Raw genomic sequence first — 18,738 nt, forward strand, 5'->3', positions numbered from 1 at the left:
ACAATAAGAGGGAACTTTCTGCTATATAGAAATTGCTATATTTGCCTTCATTATAGTTAGTTCCTCAGTAGTCTATCTGAGGTGAGTTACTATTACTTGCCCCAGCTCCTGCCAACCTAGCATGCAACTGTGAGTAGATAAATTTCCACTTTGATGGGAAGGTAACAGCATTCCATGTGCCCAGCATATAGCTATGCTGGCCACATGACCATGGAAATGTCTTCCAACAATGCTGGCTCCCTTGGTTAAGAAGAGCTGGACGCAGGGGAAATCTTTATCTTTAATGAGTGATATATCAAGTTTTATAAATAGAAGGAGACAAGTCAAAGCTATAAAACATAGCCAGCTTACCAACCCTAATTAGCTTTGTTTGGTGCCTGGGTTGGCTTTCTATATAGTCCACATATTCTCAGATGGGAAAGAAGACACCAAATATATCTCCCTACTTATAAGGCTATCTTCCTGAAATTGTTTTTAAGATCTGTTTTAGCCCATCCCTGCAGCATTAAATCTCAGTGAAATTGATTGGCAGTAAAACAAATTAGAAAAGACAAAAGAAAATCCTTTTACTCAGTCACTAATGTATGGAATTTGTTGCCAGGAGACGAGAAGTGGTGCCTTTGGAAAGTGTTAGGTTAACAAAGCTGGTAGTTAAGTGGAATTTCTGGTTAGTTGGTTGGTTTATTCATGAAAGCTATATATGTGCATGCATCACTCTCTCTCTTGCTCTTACCAAACCACAGAGATTTAAAGCAATTATAAAAATACACAATAAAAAGATCAAATAGATGAGCAGAATTTTTTTAAAAAGAAATAGAAATAGTATAAAAAAAATCAAAAACCTGCAGCAAGCATTAGGGTTGAAGTCTAAGAGCTTAAAGTAAAAATCATTGTAAACATGCTTTTGTGAAGCACATGTAAAACATTATCAGCTTTGCAGCTTAAGGTGTCATACAACTGATGTCCCTCAAGATCAGAGGTCTCCAAACTTTGCAACTTTAAGATGTGCGGACTTCAAAACTCCCAGAATTCTCCAGCCAGCATAGCGTGACTTCCTTGCTCTTCTTGTGGGCTTTTAGGAAGCATCTGGCCAGCCAGCATTGAACAGAGAATACAGAGATAAATCATGGACCCAATGACTGCAGAAGCACAGATCCTTCTTGTGTTCTTTTGCACTCATGTTAATTGTTATCCCTTTTCCTTCTCTCCCATTTGCTCCCCTATCGTGTATGAACGACTGCAGAAACAGAGGGATGAGGACTCGCCTGGGCTGTCTGTCTCAGAAGTCAGACTCATGCAGCGACTTCACAGCCATCCTTCCGGACAAACCAACTCGGGCTTTGAAGTAAGTTGGGGCCTTTATTTTCACTGAGGGATCACTTTCTGCCCCCCCCACCTTTTGTCAAAGACCTACTGATTGACCATTTTCAGGAGACACAGGAGAAATCTTTAAAAATATGAATCCTTAATGATTTTCATGAGTGAGGGTAAAAATAATATTTACAGATTTCTTGTTACTATAGCAATCCTGGCTTCCTGTATACCATTTTTAACAAGACAATTGGCAAGGTGAAGGAATTTACCAAGATAGGGAGAAATGCAATAACTGGCAAGAAGGGTAATGATGAGATGTGTGTAAGAATGCTCTCATGTGAGTGCTACAATTAAGTACTTGCATAAATAGGATTATCTAAGTTGTTATTTTCATACTGATGACATAATGCATGTATCATCATTGTCCCCTCCCCCCCAATATCTACAAGGGGAATGGTATGGAGATTCTGATAAACAATTTAATAGCAATTATAGCTTTATTACTTCAAATGGGTTAATTTGCAGAATGCATCCAAAATCCAGGACCCATGATCCCCATGGAATTGAAATTTGGCAGATTTTATAAAACATATGACATAAAAATGATCACAAAACAGTTTATAGCATAATACAAAATGTCATAAAACAGTGGTTCTCAAACTTTTTTTTCACCATGGGCCCTTATAAAACTAAACGAAATAATACAGTCTCAATGGATCCTTACTATTAGAGACTGAATAAGGCCATTTTCCCACTGATGTCCTACAAAGACATTAAAACTTTCTCATGAAGAGATAGCCTAGCAAACCATGTTTAGTTCAAGAATTTATTCAGAACTGAGATCAAAATTAATTCACCACGAAATCCACTCTTTTATAATTTATAAACAGTTGGACATCTCTTGTGGTTCAACAATTGGGAGTCTGGGACTTTGTGACTCTATTGTGTGTTTATTTTCTGCCCATTCCTGATACAGCAGAATAAGCTATTAATTGATCTGTAATATTATCCAAATTATTTCAGGTACATAATATGGACACATCAGATTTATAGAATTTTAATACATTATTTTTGGACATTTTTTGTAGCTCTTGACTTTCCCTTTTCCCCCATAGAAGATTGTCCACAGAAGAAACTACCAGATGGGCCGATTCTTTTGATGTTCTCCTGAGTCATAAATGTAAGTGGAAAAGTCTGTCCTTTACACTGAACTATTTGCCTTCAGCTTAAAAATGTGCCTATAGTTTATTAATAAAGAATTACTGAGTAATTATACATGCAGCAGGAGAGGGATTCAGTTCTCTTAAACTCTGTGGTGGATTGGATACCATGGGGATTTTCTTTACATGGGTGAGTTTTAAATTGATTCTGACAAGTCCAGGAGGAAATCAATGTAACTTTTTTTTTTTTCAATTTCAGTTGCTATTATTCTCAAGTGACAAAACGTATTTCAGTTTTTTTTTTTTTAAGCAGAGGTGGCCAACTTCATTTCAACTGTTTCTAGATCGCCGCTCCTATCAGCCATAGTTATTGCCCCCCCCCCACCCCCAGTTGACAGCCATTACAGCTATAATACTGTGATGGAAATTCCAAATCAGGAATGAAAAGATAAAAGATAGGGAAATCATATTTATATATTATGTGCTACGTGCATTTCCTTAGCCCTAGTTTTTACATGAACGAGATAGGGAAAGGAAGTACATTGCAGCTTATAGAATTCTTTCCAAAGTCTTGATTATAGCAAGCGCTAGTGGTCACGTGTTTGGGAAGGAGGAGGAGGAGGAAGAATGCAGATTAAAATTGAGAAGTTGGGGATATTCTGACTCCCCTACCTAATTGGGGGATTTTTTTAAAAACAGATTTCTTCTCTTTGCAACTCTCAACCTTCCATTTTCAATCTTCTACCAAATGTATTTCCACCAACATCACATTTTGTCCGCTTCTCTTAATTTTGGGGAGAGTTATCCTACCGATGGACGGCCAGGTGGACAATTGAACAGGCAGTAACTTAAGTCCCTTTATAGAATGTATTTCCAACTTTTTTTTCCTGTGCGAAGAGAAAGAGAGATTCACATGAAATGATTAGATGAGTTTCCATGGTTGAAGGTGCATTGGAACCTGGGTGTCCCCAGTATAAACCAGCACTTTTTGTCACTATACCAGGATGGTCTTTCTTTTTTCGCCACACCCTGATCAGATGAGCTGACTATGGCTGAGTTATTGTGGTTTAGTTGTTTTGGAAGAGGAACCATTCTGAAACCAGAACTGACAGAGCTCCAGCCTCACCTTCTCTGTGGCAGCACACTCTTTATTCCAGTATTTCTGAATTGGCAAAATGAAGGCCTAATATATTGATTTCCAGCTGTATTTAAAAGATGCAAGACTGAATTCTGGCTCCAACCTACCTATACTGTCTATACTGACCCCAAACCAACCCATCTATACTGCAAATCTCTCTTTGAGATGTCACCCTCTTATTTGGTCAGACATAATAAATAAAACCTCCTAGGAGTTTTTAATCAACCCTTCTTTCTCCTGAATGTAGTTGTCAAGGTTTGAGAAACTTTACAGTATAATAAGCATGTCATGCAACAATTTTTGCTGAAAATAAAACATTGGAGACCTAAAAGAGACAGATGCTATTTTTCAACAGTAACCCCACGTTCTAAATATTGGTCCCCTCACATCATGAGTCTTGTTCCCTCTTTATATTCCCATCTAAACAGCAAGCTTTAGGATTTTTCAGAGGTATCTAATAAGTTAATTAAAATGAGTGGAAATTGGGCATTCAGAACTCTAAGGTAGGCTGCAGATTTCCGCCCACAGCATTGTTTGGTATGAAAAGCTACTTATTTCAGATGGCGCACAATATAATTTATGTTCAGCAAGAAAAACCTACAATCTGCCATTTCCATATAATTTTATTTGAATCTGTGAAGCCATATAATCAACTTGCTTTGTGTCATTTATAACCAATCTATTATCCCAGTGGTAGTCGTGAAAATATTATTTTGGTAAGCTGACATATTTCTGTTGATATCAACGTATGTGCTGATATTAAACACATGGTTGTAATTTTTTATGAACCTGCCACACATTTTAGCCAACCGTAGTTAGATTGTTAAAGAAATATTTGAAATATGTAATGTTTGGTATAGTAGTTAAGGCACCAAGGAATGTGAGTTCTAGTTTCACCTTAGGCACAAAGTCAGCTGGAAATCATTTCTCTCAGACCTAGGAAGCAGGTAATGGCAAACTCCTTCCAAAAACTTTGTCAAGAAGACTGCAGAGACTTGTCTAAGCAGTCATCATACATCTATATATTAAAACTATTTTCAACAAGCTTAAAGTAATCATAAAATAAAGGAAGCAGTCAATGAGTAACATGAAGGATATATATACTAATTAGCTGCTTCCTTTATATTTTGCTTTAAACTTGTTGAAAATAGTGTTAATGATAGATTATGGTTATGCTTTTTAGATCTTATAAATGGCTTTGACTAATTTTGTGAGAAGGGGAAATCATGGTATGTCAATGATCTGAATAATAAATGATAGATATACTTTGTCATTGCACATATGAAAAGCATAGAAGAGGGTTTTTGTGTAGGAAAAGTGGTCAGGTTGTGTTCATATCAATTTGACTAGACCATGTATTCTTGCACAGTAAATTGAAAGCCAGAAAACATTTGGAAACAACTCAGACAGACACCTCCTTAATTCACAGAAATATAAGGAGGAAGAAGTGTAGCACAATAAGTTTTGCAAGATTCCGTTAATATATCCACTATCTGTAGAGTTGATTTCATTGTCTGGTCCACTTGATTGGGTTGACATGAATCTTGCAAGTCTCATTGTGCTGCACCTCCCTTTCCTTCTCCTGTGGAATTGGGAGATGTCTGTCTGAGCTTCTTCCAAATGTTATCTGGACATTGTGGACTTAAAAAAAATGTTTTAGCACCTTTTGCCTACTCAACAGCTTTTGCACATCTCTGTCAAGGTCATCCTCCTTACTGTCTACAAGAACATGCTGAATTAGTCCCATCTACTTGTAACTAAGGCATGTGTTATTATAGCCAGAACTGAGTTTATTGAAGATAGAGGCAGCTGGATTACCAGTCTAACTTGTGCTGGGTGCAGCTGCACACTTGTAAAGTGAGTTCAGGTGTATTCTCAGATGCATACCTGCTTCTAACAGGTTAAACAATATCAAAGACTACAGGTCTGGGAGGGCCAGGAGCACCAACAATTTATTTGATCAAATCCCAATTTATTCACTTTTAATGAGGCCATTATCACCCCAGAGACAATTCAGAAGATCTATGAAGCTGGAAAATAGAAGAGGAGGGTTGGCTGGAAGGAATGCTCAACCCAGAAGCTATTTTATTTTATTTTTGTTGAAAAGAGGAGCATCACTGCAGAAGTGAAGGAAGCCTCATCATATTTAAAGGATTTTATGTGATCAGATAGGGAGAGCTCACTTCATAAAAACCCCTATTTGAGCTGATAATAACTGAAGTAGAGAATCAATCTTCTGATTCAGTTTCTTGTCAGTTTCCTATTATCAAGTCCCTCCTTTATTTCAACTAAGGATTGTCACAATAACTGTTGGGAAACAATCAGCCTTAGAAAATTACAAAAAACACTATCCATAAAAATTTAAAGAAGAGAGTTACTACACATCAGTAATAATAAAGCAGTATTTTTTTAAATTTGTATTCTGCCTTTATTATTTTTACAAATAAGGCAGTAAATATATCCCCCCACATTTTCCACCTCCTGTTTTCCCCACAATAACCACCCCTGGGAAGTGAGTTGGGCAGTGGAGGGATTCAAATATTTTTACCACCGGTTCAGTGGGCGTGGCTTGGTGGGTGCGCTTTGTGTGCATGCACACACTTTGCATGTAGCGCATGCAGCAAATGCACACTTTGCGCAGAGGCGTTCTAACTCACCTCCTGCAAACCAGCCCTCTCCCAGTTGCTCCAGCAGCTGCTGCGCAACACTCTGCTGTGCCGCGCAAAGCAGCTGCGCTTCAAATTCAGAGGATAAAGGTGAGCATGGGAGCCCGGGAGGGCCCAACAGCAGAGGCGTGGAGAGAACCTGTTTGGTCTCTGCTGCTCATCGCTGCTACCCACTCGGCAGAACCGGGCCGAACCGGTAGAATCAGGGGTGGGATTCAATTTTTTTACCACCGGTTCTGTGGGCGTGGCTTAATTGGTGGGCATGGCTTGGTGGTCATGTGACTGGCTGGGCATGGCCAACTCAACATCACTCACATCAAGGCACGCATCTCCTCGCCTAGCCTCTTGTGACCGTGGGGATGCTGCAACAGTCGTAAGTATGAAAAATGGTCATAAGTCACTTTTTTCAGTGCCATTGTAACTTTGAATGGTTACTCCACACAAGCAAAGTACCAGCAAAAGAGGGGAAAAAAGAGAAGTTCCAGAGACAGGAAGTCTAGTCCTGCCAAGAATGTAATAAGGGTTAACGGAGAGGCAATTTCTGTAAGCAACACCAGAATGTTTCCTTCCTGCCTTCCTTACAGGATTAGCCCAGTAATTTCTTCTAACAACCGGTTCTCTGAACTGCTTAGAATGTTAACAACCGGTTCTAGCGAATAGGTGCGAACTGGTAGAATCCCACCCCTGAGTAGAATACCACCACTTGATTTGGGCTGAGACAGAGTGACTGGCCCAAGGCCACCCAGTTGGTTTTATAGCTAAGGTAGGACTGGAACTCACGGTCTCCCATTTTCTAGCCTGATGCCTTAATAAATAGAACAAATGGGCCTTTTCTTTCAGTCCCCTTATCATCTTGGTTTTCTTCCTCTGATCATGTTTATCAATGTCCTTCCTAAAATGCAATTCCCAGAATTGAACACAATATTCTAGATGTGGTCACCGAATATAAAGCATCAATACTTTCTCCTAACCCTGAAATGGTACTTCTGTTGATGAGGTTCAAAATTGTATTTAAGGTTTTTTACAGCTGCATCATAACGTTGGCTCATGTTCAGCATGTGATATACCAAGACGCTCAAATCTTTTCCACATGTATTTTGAATTCATCTTACTGGATTTTGCCCAGGTTTATAGCTTGTCAAAATCAGTCTGAAACTTACTTTCATCTCTGTTAACTATCACTTTCATGATCTTCGCATCAATTGTGAGTTTGATAACCAGATCCTCATTCATGTCCAGTCATATATAAATATTTTGTCAAAGAACACAGAGCTGTCATATACCACTCCACACATCCTTCCACTTACTGATGGACAATATATTATTTGGGTATGATGGTGCAACCAGTCCTATATCCATCAAATAATACCACAATCAAGCCCAAGTTTTGTCATCTTATGGGCAATTTCATCCAATAACTTGCTGACGCCAAGGTAATCTATGTCCACCTCACCGCATTCCCATGGTCAATTAAATTTGTCTCTTTATCAAAAGGGATGAGTTTTAGGATGACTTACTTTCAGCCTTCTGCCAAGCAGGGCATTCTTTTCTAAATACTCATAAACTAATTGCTTAATAATTTGTTGCAGATCATTGCCAGGTGGAAGATGGCTAGGCTGTAGTTGTGTGGACACTCATTTTCCCTTTTGATAGGAATAACATTGATTTCTTCATTCATTCATTTAGAAGCCACACAAGTTTAGATCATTCTAGGCGGCTTACATAAAAATGTAAGAACGAAAGAGGCAAGTCATAAATGTCCCAAAGTCATACTGTAAATAACACTAAAATAAACAGGGCTGCAACTACTACTCTGGTTCCAAGGTCTGAGAATAGCTATGTTTTCAGTTTACCTTTCTTCGATCCTATTACACTGCCTGCTGCCATGCACCTGTTTCTCCATGTTTCCTAAAAGCTCACATATGTCATCTACAACAGGGGTGGGATTCAACCAGTATAACAACAGGTTCAGTGATCACATGCTTTGCACACACACATGTGCTTCGCACATGCTCTGTCACACGTGTTCCACATTTTAAAAAGCTCTAATACTTACCTTCTACTGCAGTCCCTGTGAATAAAACAGCTGGGGTGCAGCAAACTGCTCTGCCGCAAATCAGCTGTGCTCTAAAAAAAGGAAATAAAGCACAGAAAAGAGCAGGGTGAGTGGGTGGGCCCACATGCTTGTCGCAGTGAACTGGTTTGCTGCAGCTGATCTTCGGAGGAAGGGGTTTGTCCAAACCGGTCCGAACCAATAGAATCCCACCCCTGATCTGCAATCTCCTGTAAGACTTTTCTAGATAATTTTGCCTGATCCTAAGGACTTAAACACAGTTATAACAACCATCTTTTTACTTACCTTGGATATCTGTCTCCTCTTTTGTCAATCATTTTGCTTAAGTCTACTTGAACATATCATATGGGGAGAAGACTGAAGTAAAGTAAGAGATAAGGAGTTCTTCTCAGTTTTATTTTTTTTCTATTGTACCATCTTCTCTTGGTTCACTCTTTTCTTGAAACCAAGATGAGGCAGCTTTCTTCCACCGGTAGTAACTGATGCTGCAGCTTCCAAACTGATCTACCCTGATCTCCATAATTGCTGATGGTGTGTCTCTCAACATCACATTTGATCATGTTCTGTTACATTTTTGGAGAGTCATCCTGCTCTTGGAGAAACAAATGGACAGGCAAGTCCTAAGCTTTTTACACCTTTCTAATTATAAATACCGTATATACTCGAGTATAAGTCGACCCGAATATAAGCCGAGGCACCTAATTTTACACAAAAAAACTGGGAAAACTTATTGACTCGAGTATAAGCCGAGGGTGGGAAATGCAGCAGCTACTGGTAAATTTCAAAAATAAAAATAATTAATTTGGGAAACGATCTCACTATCATGAAAGGTTTAATTGATTCACTAACCCAAAAGAAGAAGATGATGATGACAGCGGGAGGCAGGAGTCACTCTCTTCCCCTCCCTCAGAGGCCCCCTGAGTCAGGAGTCACTACCGCCAGCGCGGCCCCAGTCCGCCGCTCGGGAAGGGAAAGGCAAAGCGCTTTTGCCTTTCCCTTCCCGGCTGGGGCTGTTGGGAGTCGCTGCCGCCGGAGCGGCCCCAGTCCCGCCGCTGGGAAGGGAAAGGCAAAACGCTTTTTGCCTTTCCCTTCCCGGCTGGGCTGTTGGGAGTCGCTGCCGCGGAGGCCGCGACTCCACACCATTTTTTTTCAGAGGGGAATCTGACTTGAGTATAAGCCGAGGGGGATTTTTTCAGCACAAAAAATGGGCTGAAAAACTAGGCTTATACTCGAGTATATACAGTAATATGTATATGTATAAACACACACACATCCCATTAGGTTGAACTGAATAAAAAGAGTCCTGTTAAATTTAAAACTTTAGAACTTGGAGGGAAAAACTCCAATGAGAGACAATTTCTTGAGATTTTACCGAGCTCTGGAATACTTTTGCATCTGTTTGGTAAATGTTTGCATTCCAAAATCAATTGAAAAATGAGTGCCTACATATTAAATAGAAAATCCCTCTTGAACACAAGAGGTCAGACAAAACTGAAAGATACACCAGCATTTCCTATGCTAGTGTTTCTATTATTAAAAATTGCAACATTAGACTTCCTCTAAATAGAAACAACCCACTGGAACTCCATTTCAAACATTACTTCTTTACCATTTGATGTTTTGATAAACTGCCAATGACAGTTCAGGAAAGTGCCATTTGGGTTGTTTCTCTTCCAGCTTATTTTAATAATGCCTCAGCTTTTCCTCAATTAACTGGAAATAGAATAAAGAAAGCTTCCAGTCATGGACTATTTTGTGTGTGCCCATAGTTTTCAGTCAGCCCATACAGTTTTCTTGGCAAGATTTTTAAGAGTAGTTTCCTTCATCTTCCGAAGGCTGAGAGAGAATAACTGGTCCAAGTCACGTAAAGGACTTTATGCCTAAGATGGAACTGGAACATATGTTCTCCTGTTTTCTGGCCTGGCATTACATCAAACTGGTTCCTACATGTACAATGATTTTATATCATTCAGCCCTGGATAACATCCTACTACAACATTTACTCATATGTAGATCACACTCAGTAAAAGTTCTCAAGTTATGTTAATTAAAAAACACCTCTACTACCAAGTTCAGCCTGCTTAGTGTTTCCTGTTGAGCATAAGTGGGGGTTATTGATATATTTGCTCTAATTAATGGACAGTATTTCTGGGTATTGTTAAAATGACAATTTGTTTTCCTACAGGAAGTAGGATTATCATTTTCCTCTTCTTTTTATAAAGGAATACTATTCTGCTGTAAACAATTGCCTGAAGAAACAGTAATGATGAATGGACATCAGTAACAAAGCCTGTTTTCCATGTCAGAACAGAAATAGATGTTGGAGCTATTAATAGCTTTTTTTTAATGATAAAATGAAGTTTGATTCCTGGTGATTACATTGACACATAATTAGCTATTCTGTGCTAATTGTCTACCTGTGCTCAATAGGAAATGGGTTACATTCATAAATAGAACAATTTTAATTAAAGGTCACAGATCTTTAAAAGCTTCAAAAGTTTTGTGCCATTTAAGCAGATTACTGCCTGTGCTACAGTTACGTTTCATTATTTAAAAAAAAAAATATCTGAAAAAAATATGGGAGAACAGCACAAAATATTTATCATCTGGGTACTCTAGTTTGTAAAATATGAAAGAATAGCAGTTCCAAGAGGAAATTGCTGGTCTGGACTCTTCTTTGCACAGCCTGAGTAAAGATTATTAGGTTTGAAATAATAATAAAGCTCTATCTGCAGCAGTTGACTAATAAAGACCATTTCATATACATTAGTTATCTCATATTTCTGACATTGAGATGAATTTGTCACAGTGAATCTATTCTCCTTTGCTGTGAGCTGTTATCTCCCCTGTGGCCATATCAGTGATGTGAAGTCTCTTTATTTTAGATGCTAAGTCTCAAAAGTGGGAGGAAAATAGAAAGGGAATTGCTCCTAGATAGGAAGGGAGGAGAGCTGAAATGGCAGAGAGAGAGAACAAATTTGTTTCCCTTGACCGGTTGATGAGAATATACAGTATTTGGCCAAACAAATGAAGATTTCTTTCGACAAGTTGCTGGGATAGGCATAAAATAACAGAATAGCTCATGCTACATTTCTTCAAGGCTAGCTGTGTTTTTTCTGGGTCATAGTTGGATGAGTCTATCCTCAAATCCACAGCCTGATGACAACTTACTGACATAGAGAAAAATCCCTATTGGAATTGCCTGGCTTTGCTGCAGGGAGATTTTCCCGTTTCTCATCCTTCCTGTTCAACTTGACAATGTTGGACATTCCTACTAGCCTTCCAGTTCTTCTGAACCAAAAATTTTAAAACTTTTTTTTATGTGGTTGCCAGGTTTTAAAAAAAGAAACACTCTAAAAAAGATAGGGTCAAATACCAACCGCAGGGCTTTGGTTGTTATTTTAGTTTTAAATAACTGGCTAGTTAACAATGCCAAATCACATTTAAAGGTTTATTTCTGAGTGTAGATAAAGGACAAAAGTACCCATTTTTTAAAAAAATCAGTTGTCTTGCCCCCTTTACAGATAGGGGGAGAGACTTCATTTTTAAATCAAAACCAGGCCTATAGGAATGAGTAGCTAAGTTGCCTTTGCTTTTTCAGCCTCAAATAAATTTCTTTTAGCTCAGCTCCAATAGCTGAGAAGAAAAGGTCTTGAAATGACAAGACTAGGATATTAAGGCCAATGTGAGGATATAAAGCCCCCCTCAGCATTCTGGGGGGAAAGAAATAAGCTTCTTGTATATGAGAGTGCGGGCAACCAAGGTCACCGATCCATTGCTCTGTTTCAGTCATATACAGTTCCAGAGTTCTAAATCCTTGGGGAATAGAAAAGGTTCATGATTTCAAAAAATTATCCTCTCAGAATATAAAGGACTGGATGGAAGTATGTGCTCTAATTGTATCACCGCTGCCTTTTCCTTCCTGGAATGCTTGTATTTTTTCATGAAAGTCACTTTGCAACTTCCTCTTATTTCACTGACTGCTGTTTAGACCGGCAAGGAAGCTCACTACCCCGGAGACAGAATCAGGCGTACTACTTTAAATATGTGTTTATGTGAGGGACGTTGTCGACTTTAATCTGCTAATGGAGTGACAGCTGCACAGTCCGCACCAAGTGTTTCTCAACCGTGGCAATTTGAAGATATGTGGACTTCAGCTCTAGAATTCACCAGCCAACCATGAAGACCCGTGGACTTCAACTTCTTTGGAATTACAGTAGTTGAAGTCCACACACCTCCAAGCTGCCTTGGTTGAGAAACTCCGGTCTACGGAACAGAATAACAGAGTTGGAAGGGATCTTGGAGGTCTTCTAGGCAACCCCCCTGCTCAAACAGGAAACCTTTTATCACTTCAGACAAATGGACATCCAGTATTGGAACATCCACAACTTCTGGAGGCAAGTTGTTCCACTGATGAATATTGTTCTCACTAACAGGAAATTTCTCCTTAGTTCTAGGTTGGTTCTCTCCTTGATTAGTTTCAATCATCATCATCATCTCCACTGAGAGCCTTGAGGGCAAGTAATGTTCCCACCCCAGCTAAAATGTTCCCCAGCTAAAGTGCTGTTCTTTTGTAGATGCCCTCTGCTTTCATCTTTCATGAAAGAATTCTGCAGTTCAGTATTTCCAGCTTTCTGAAATGGTATTTTCAGCTTTTTGCTAAAGAAGTCACTTTAGCAGAAAGAGGTTTTTTTTTTTTGCCTCTTGAAAACAATTTCCTCTTCCTTCACTTATACCATCCATACAGATTCCATCAATTCCTTTATTCTTGCCATTCCTTATATACAAGGGAGATGGATGGGAATGAAGGAGATCGTTTGGGAAAGACAGGCAACTAAAAAGAATGTTTCATTTTTGAATGAATTGATAAAAAATTGCAATAGTAATTGTTAAGGCACAAAATAGATGTTACAGTACTTCATCAAGCAGAATATCATGCCAACACATTCATCAAACCATTTCTCAGTTTAAAAAAAAGGGGGGGAGAGTATTTGGCTCATTTCAAGAAGGTGAATATTACAGAAAATTCAGAAGGATTGAGCACAATTCTAAGGAACCATATTTATTGCAACACTCATTGGGTGCCTCTTTTACAGCGAAATAAATGGAAAGCAAAGCTTTTTACAGAAGTTGAAAGCGACAAGGCAGGAAGTCCGAGGGATTTGATTTGCTGGTCAGTTTGAGGCAGTCAGGGAGGAACTTGTCTGTGTACCTGTGTACCTGCTATCCTTTTGCTAGGCAAAAGAATAGCAGAGTTGCAGGAGTTCATGCTAACAGAGAGAGAGAAAATGTTGAAATCAGCAGGAAAGTTTCCCTGATAGAGGATGGCTTTTCTACCTTGCAATTCCCTTGCTTAGTACTATGAGCAAGGTTTCTATCCTTTGATTTAGATAGGATTGCAGGGCCTTTGAAGGTAGGGTGGGTTAATTTGTGCCCGATAGAATTATACAAAAATAAGAAGCTGGATTTGGTCCTGAGGTTGCCCAAAAGATAGGGAGGAAAAAGGATGCAACCTCCATTTTGTTAGATTTATTTTCTCCAGCACAGTGGGCAAATGTCAAGAGTGTTTGTCTTACAATAAGTACATGGTGACCATTTCTGTCCTTTGCAAATCTCAACAATTGAATGAGGGGGGGGGGGGAGGAAGGGAGAGAGAGAGAGAGAGAGAGAGAGAGAGAGAGATTTTGTGTGGGAACCTGGCTACATCCTGTTTCTGTTAATTTTAGTATACTTGAAATTTGATCATCAGTCCAAAGGTTAATCCAAAGTTTTAAGTCACTATTGCCCCCTGAGGTTTACAAAAATCATGGGACTGGTTATTCTGGCCCAGCATCAAAGAAAAGGTATAGCAACCATCCAAACCCATTCGTTCAATTCTCCACTGTTCCTTGTTTGTATCTAATGATTGTTATATGTTAAATGGTATAAGGTTTCTTGCTTGAGGAAGGGTTTGGACTAGAAGACCTCTAAGAACAGTGATCCCCAACCTTTTTGACGCCGCGGCCTGGTACCGGCATCAGCTGGGCACCGCGGCCTGGTACCGGCATCAACTGGGCGCCGCCATCTTTGACGAAAAGTGCTTCCGGTGACCTCACCGAAGCACTTTTTCGTCCAAAAAGATGATGGGCCACGCTCGGTGAGCTTTTCGGGTAGAAATGGCTTTCTACCGGAAAAGCTCACGAAGCTGCGCCGCCATCTTTTGATGAAAAGTGCTTCCGGTGAGCTTTCTACCCGGAAAAGCTCACCGGAAGCACTTTTTACCAAAAAGATGGCGGCGCCAGCAACCAGCAGCCCGGTAAGACTTGTTCCGCGGACCGGTACCGGTCCGTGGACCGGCGGTTGGGGACCCCTGTCTAAGAAGACATTCAACTCTGCTATTCAGTTGCAATTATAATAAATTGTGGGAAGAAATATCCATCTGGTTCAGTTCCAAGCTGGGAGAAAGACACTGGAAACATGGAGGCTGATTGGAGAGAGGGTTTAATGATGAACAGAACCACCAAACACATGGGTCTGGTGCAGCTGACCAAAATGGTTGGGAGTGAGGGGTTATTATACCTTCTCTTGGGCTTTGCACTTGAGCTTCCTGTTCTTGTACAAGAACATGTATTCTATTGGCTGTTGTCAGACTCCCATGGGGCATGTAGGAGTCATGTAGGGGTCATAGCTGGCTCTATACGCAAACTACAAATCCCAGGTGTTTGTCTGAGCTAAGTTTGGTTGAAGTTTAGACTGCTCTGAGGGTGATGCAATAATTCCAATTGTGGCTTAATGGCTTTGGTCCTGTTTTGGCTCTTGGGTGAGGGTATTTGCTTATGAATAGAGCTATCTAGTTCTCAATAAGCTCTTTATCTCTTAAGTGATGACATCTGCTGTGGGCTGCTCTCTCCCTCTAAAAAAAACATGTTCTCAGTTTCTCATTTAGGGAAATATAATATTCTGCCTTTTAACATTTCCCAAAATATTTCATTCTTCTAGGAGGGGGGTGGGGGTGGCGGCTTCCCACAAATTGTTATGATATGGAACAGATGACATGATTTTCATCACTCCATGAAGTAACCAGGCTTTACATGCATTCATAGTCCACTGATGGCTTCTTGCACGTTAATGAGAACCCTTCCTACGGAATCCTTCAATTAGATGAAGGCATGTATGCAGTCTGAGCAGGAACAAGACCCAGCAGATTAGGAATAGAAAAAAGAAAAGAAAAGAGAGAGAGAAGACGAGCTTTCAAAAGCTGAGAGAAAAAAAAGAGAATAATGAAACAAGTTCCCAGGAGTCAAGCTCCTTTTTCTCAAGTTGTTTTCTTTATATAGTCCCAGAATAAACTGAGGATGGGAAGTCAGCCAGGGATCCGTGTTGGCTCTCCTTCCAGCTGCTTATTCTGCCCTCTGATGTCTCCAAGCCGCCTTCTGAAGCAGAGTTTTTTTTCCCCCCAGTCTATCAAACATGGGAAAGTATTCCTCTTTTTTTCAGCCTTTGCTCAACTCCTCACGTCCTCTGGCAAGCTGGCAAGCTGAAAAACCCCAAATTATGTAAGGATGCTACTGGACAGCAGAGCGTCAGTAAAAAAAAAAAAGGAGGAGGAAACAAAACATGAAACATTATGAGAAAATATTGTAATTGTGATCATTAATTATTATAGCATCAACTATCATGAATAATTATAATTACAATACCTTCTCATAATGCTGGGCAACAAAATTCTTTGTTTCTTTTAAATCTGTTTGATGAAATGCATATGTATATACTGTATATAAACACATATACAAATATACACACGTAATTAGAAATAGAATAGAATAGAATAGAATTCTTTATTGGTCAAGTGTGATTGGACACACAAGGAATTTGCCTCGGTGCAAATGCTTCTCAGCGTACATAAAAGAAAAGATACATTAATCAAGAGTCAAGTATCATGAGGTACAACACTTAATGAGTCATAGGGTACAATAAGCAATCAAATCATACTAGGAAACAGTCATAAACCGTAAGGATACAAGCGACAAAGTTACAGTCATACCGTCACAAGTGGGAGGGGATGGGTGATAAGGAGTGATGAGAAGATTAATAGTAATAGTAGTGCAGACTTTGTAAATAGTTGGACAGTGTTGAGGAAATTATTTGTTTAGCAGAGTGATGGCTTTTGGGAAAAAAACTGTTCTTGTGTCTAGTTGTTCTGGTGTGCAGTGCTTGCACTATAGCGTCGTTTTGAGGGAAGGAGTTGAAACAGTTTATGTCCGGGATGTGAGGGGTCTGTAAATATTTTCGCAGCCCTCTTTTTGACTTATGCAGTATGCAGGTCCTCAATTGAAGGCAAGTTCGGTAGTAATTGTTTTTTCTGCAGTCCTAATTATCCTCTGAAGTCTGTTTCTGTCCTGTTGGGTTGCAGAACCAAACCAGACAGTGATAGAGGTGCAGATGACAGACTCAATAATTCCTCTGTAGAACTGTATCTCCACAGTTCGGAATCTGTCAGTATGCAATTCTCTCTCATGTGATAAATTAATTTAGTCTTATCTTCATTTTGTCACTAAACCCCTGCTCTTTATTGTTTTGAAATTCTAATAGTATTTTTGAAATATGGTTAGCATTATTTTACGTCCATGGAAAATACTGAAGGTGTTTTTTAAAAAAATACAATTTATTTTATTTATTTATATTCCACTATTATTATTTTTATAAATCACTAAAGGTGGCAAACATATCTAACACTCCTTCATCCTCCTATTTTCTCCACAAAAACAACCCTATGAGGTGAGTTGGACTGAAAGATGGTGACTGGCCCAGAATCATCCAGTCATCTTTCATGCCTAAGGCAGAACTAGAACTCGCCATCTCCTGGTTTCTAGCCTGGTGCCCTCACCACTAGGCCTTCTTTTTGTACAGATCAAATTAAATATTGTTTCCCTGAGGTTACAAGTACAGGTAATCCTCAACTTATGACCACAATTGAGCCCAAAATTTATGTTGCTAAGAAAAATATTTGTTATGTGAGTTTTGCCCCATTTTATGACCTTTCTTGCCACCGTTGTTAAGTGAATCACTGCAGCTGTTCAGTTAGTGACATGATTGTTAAGTGAGTCTTTTTCCCCCATTGACTTTGTTGTCAGAAGGTCAATGCCTTCTGGGACAATGCAACCGTCATAAATAGGAACCAGTTGCTAAGCATCTGAATTTTGATCATATGACCATGGAGCTGCTGCAATGGTTGTAAGTGTGAAAAATGGTAAAAAGTCGCTTTTTTCAGTGCCGTTGTAACTTTGAACGGTTACTAAACAAAACTGTTGCAAGTCGAGGATTATCTGTAGTTACCTAACATGTTTCTAACACTCCAGATTCTGGCAATCACAGGAGAACAACATTTTGACTTTAATAAGGAACCAGGAATGTAGCAGTCTGACTTTCACCCGGCATCATTAGTTTTTCTAATTGTCTTGGGATGTTTTAAAAAAAGAATGAATAGTTTGGGCAGGAGATAAATGGGATTTTGAAATGCTCTGTCAAAGTTAGAGGCTGGCAAATGCCTTTAAATTACTTTAGGAAATTGGGAAATTCTCCAATTGTTTCCCAAGGGAATTATCTGCCATGACACATTGTTGTTTAAGGGGGGGGGGGAAGCTCCCAGTGGGAGTAGTACTGTCACATTTGCCCTTGAGATGTAATTGAACTCTGGGAATCTTGTGATGCTTTACGTTTTTTTGAGAGGAAATGTTTAAAGGCCATTCATATACAATCCTTTGCTACTTTTTCCTCTACTTTTTCTAAAGTTTTCTTCTCCTTTGAGAATGATTTTTGCGCCAACTCAGAAAGCTCAAATTGCCCAAGGAGCTGCTGATACAGTTCTACAGAGGAATTACTGAGTCTGTCATCTGCACCTCTATCACTGTCTGGTTTGGTTCTGCAACCCAACAGGACAGACACAGACTTCAGAGGATAATTAGGACTACAGAAAAAACAATTACTACCAACTTGCCTTCCATCGAGGACCTGTATACTGCACAAGTCAAAAAGAGGGCTGTGAAAATATTTACAGACCCCTCACATCCTGGACATAAACTGTTTCAACTCCTTTCCTCAAAACGATGCTATAGACCACTGCACACCAGAACAACTAGACACAAGAAGTTTTTCCTTGAATGCCATCACTCTGCTAGACAAATAATTCCCTCAACACTGTCCAACTATTTACAAAGTCTGCACTACTATTACTATTAATCTTCTCATCACTCCTTATCACCCATCTCCTCCTACTTGTGACTGTATGACTGTAACTTTGTCACTTGTATCCTTACGATTTATATTGACTGTTTCCTAGTATGATTTGATTGCTTATTGTACCCTATGACTATTATAAAGTGTTGTACCTTATGATTCTTGACGAAT

At 39.4% G+C, this 18,738-nt stretch overlaps 1 protein-coding gene across 3 annotated transcripts in view; it reads left to right on the forward strand.

Moving 5' to 3' along the window:
- The window catches only part of RGS8 (regulator of G protein signaling 8), a 34,161-nt gene that overhangs the window by 11,103 nt on the left and 4,320 nt on the right, over positions 1 to 18,738 (forward strand). For 2 of the 3 annotated variants that reach the window (XM_087960864.1, XM_087960865.1), the window contains exons 3-4: positions 1,244 to 1,345; positions 2,430 to 2,494. In XM_087960864.1, coding sequence (XP_087816990.1) covers positions 1,244 to 1,345; positions 2,430 to 2,494 — 167 coding nt within the window. Of the gene's footprint in view, positions 1 to 1,215; positions 1,346 to 2,429; positions 2,495 to 18,738 lie in introns of all 3 variants that reach the window. The other variant, XM_026669143.2, reaches the window with a different exon arrangement.

Source organism: Notechis scutatus, chromosome 3, assembly GCF_049901735.1.
Source record: "Notechis scutatus isolate UNSWTSFEM ecotype Mainland chromosome 3, rNotScu1.2, whole genome shotgun sequence".
Classification (NCBI taxonomy): Eukaryota; Metazoa; Chordata; class Lepidosauria; order Squamata; family Elapidae; genus Notechis; species Notechis scutatus.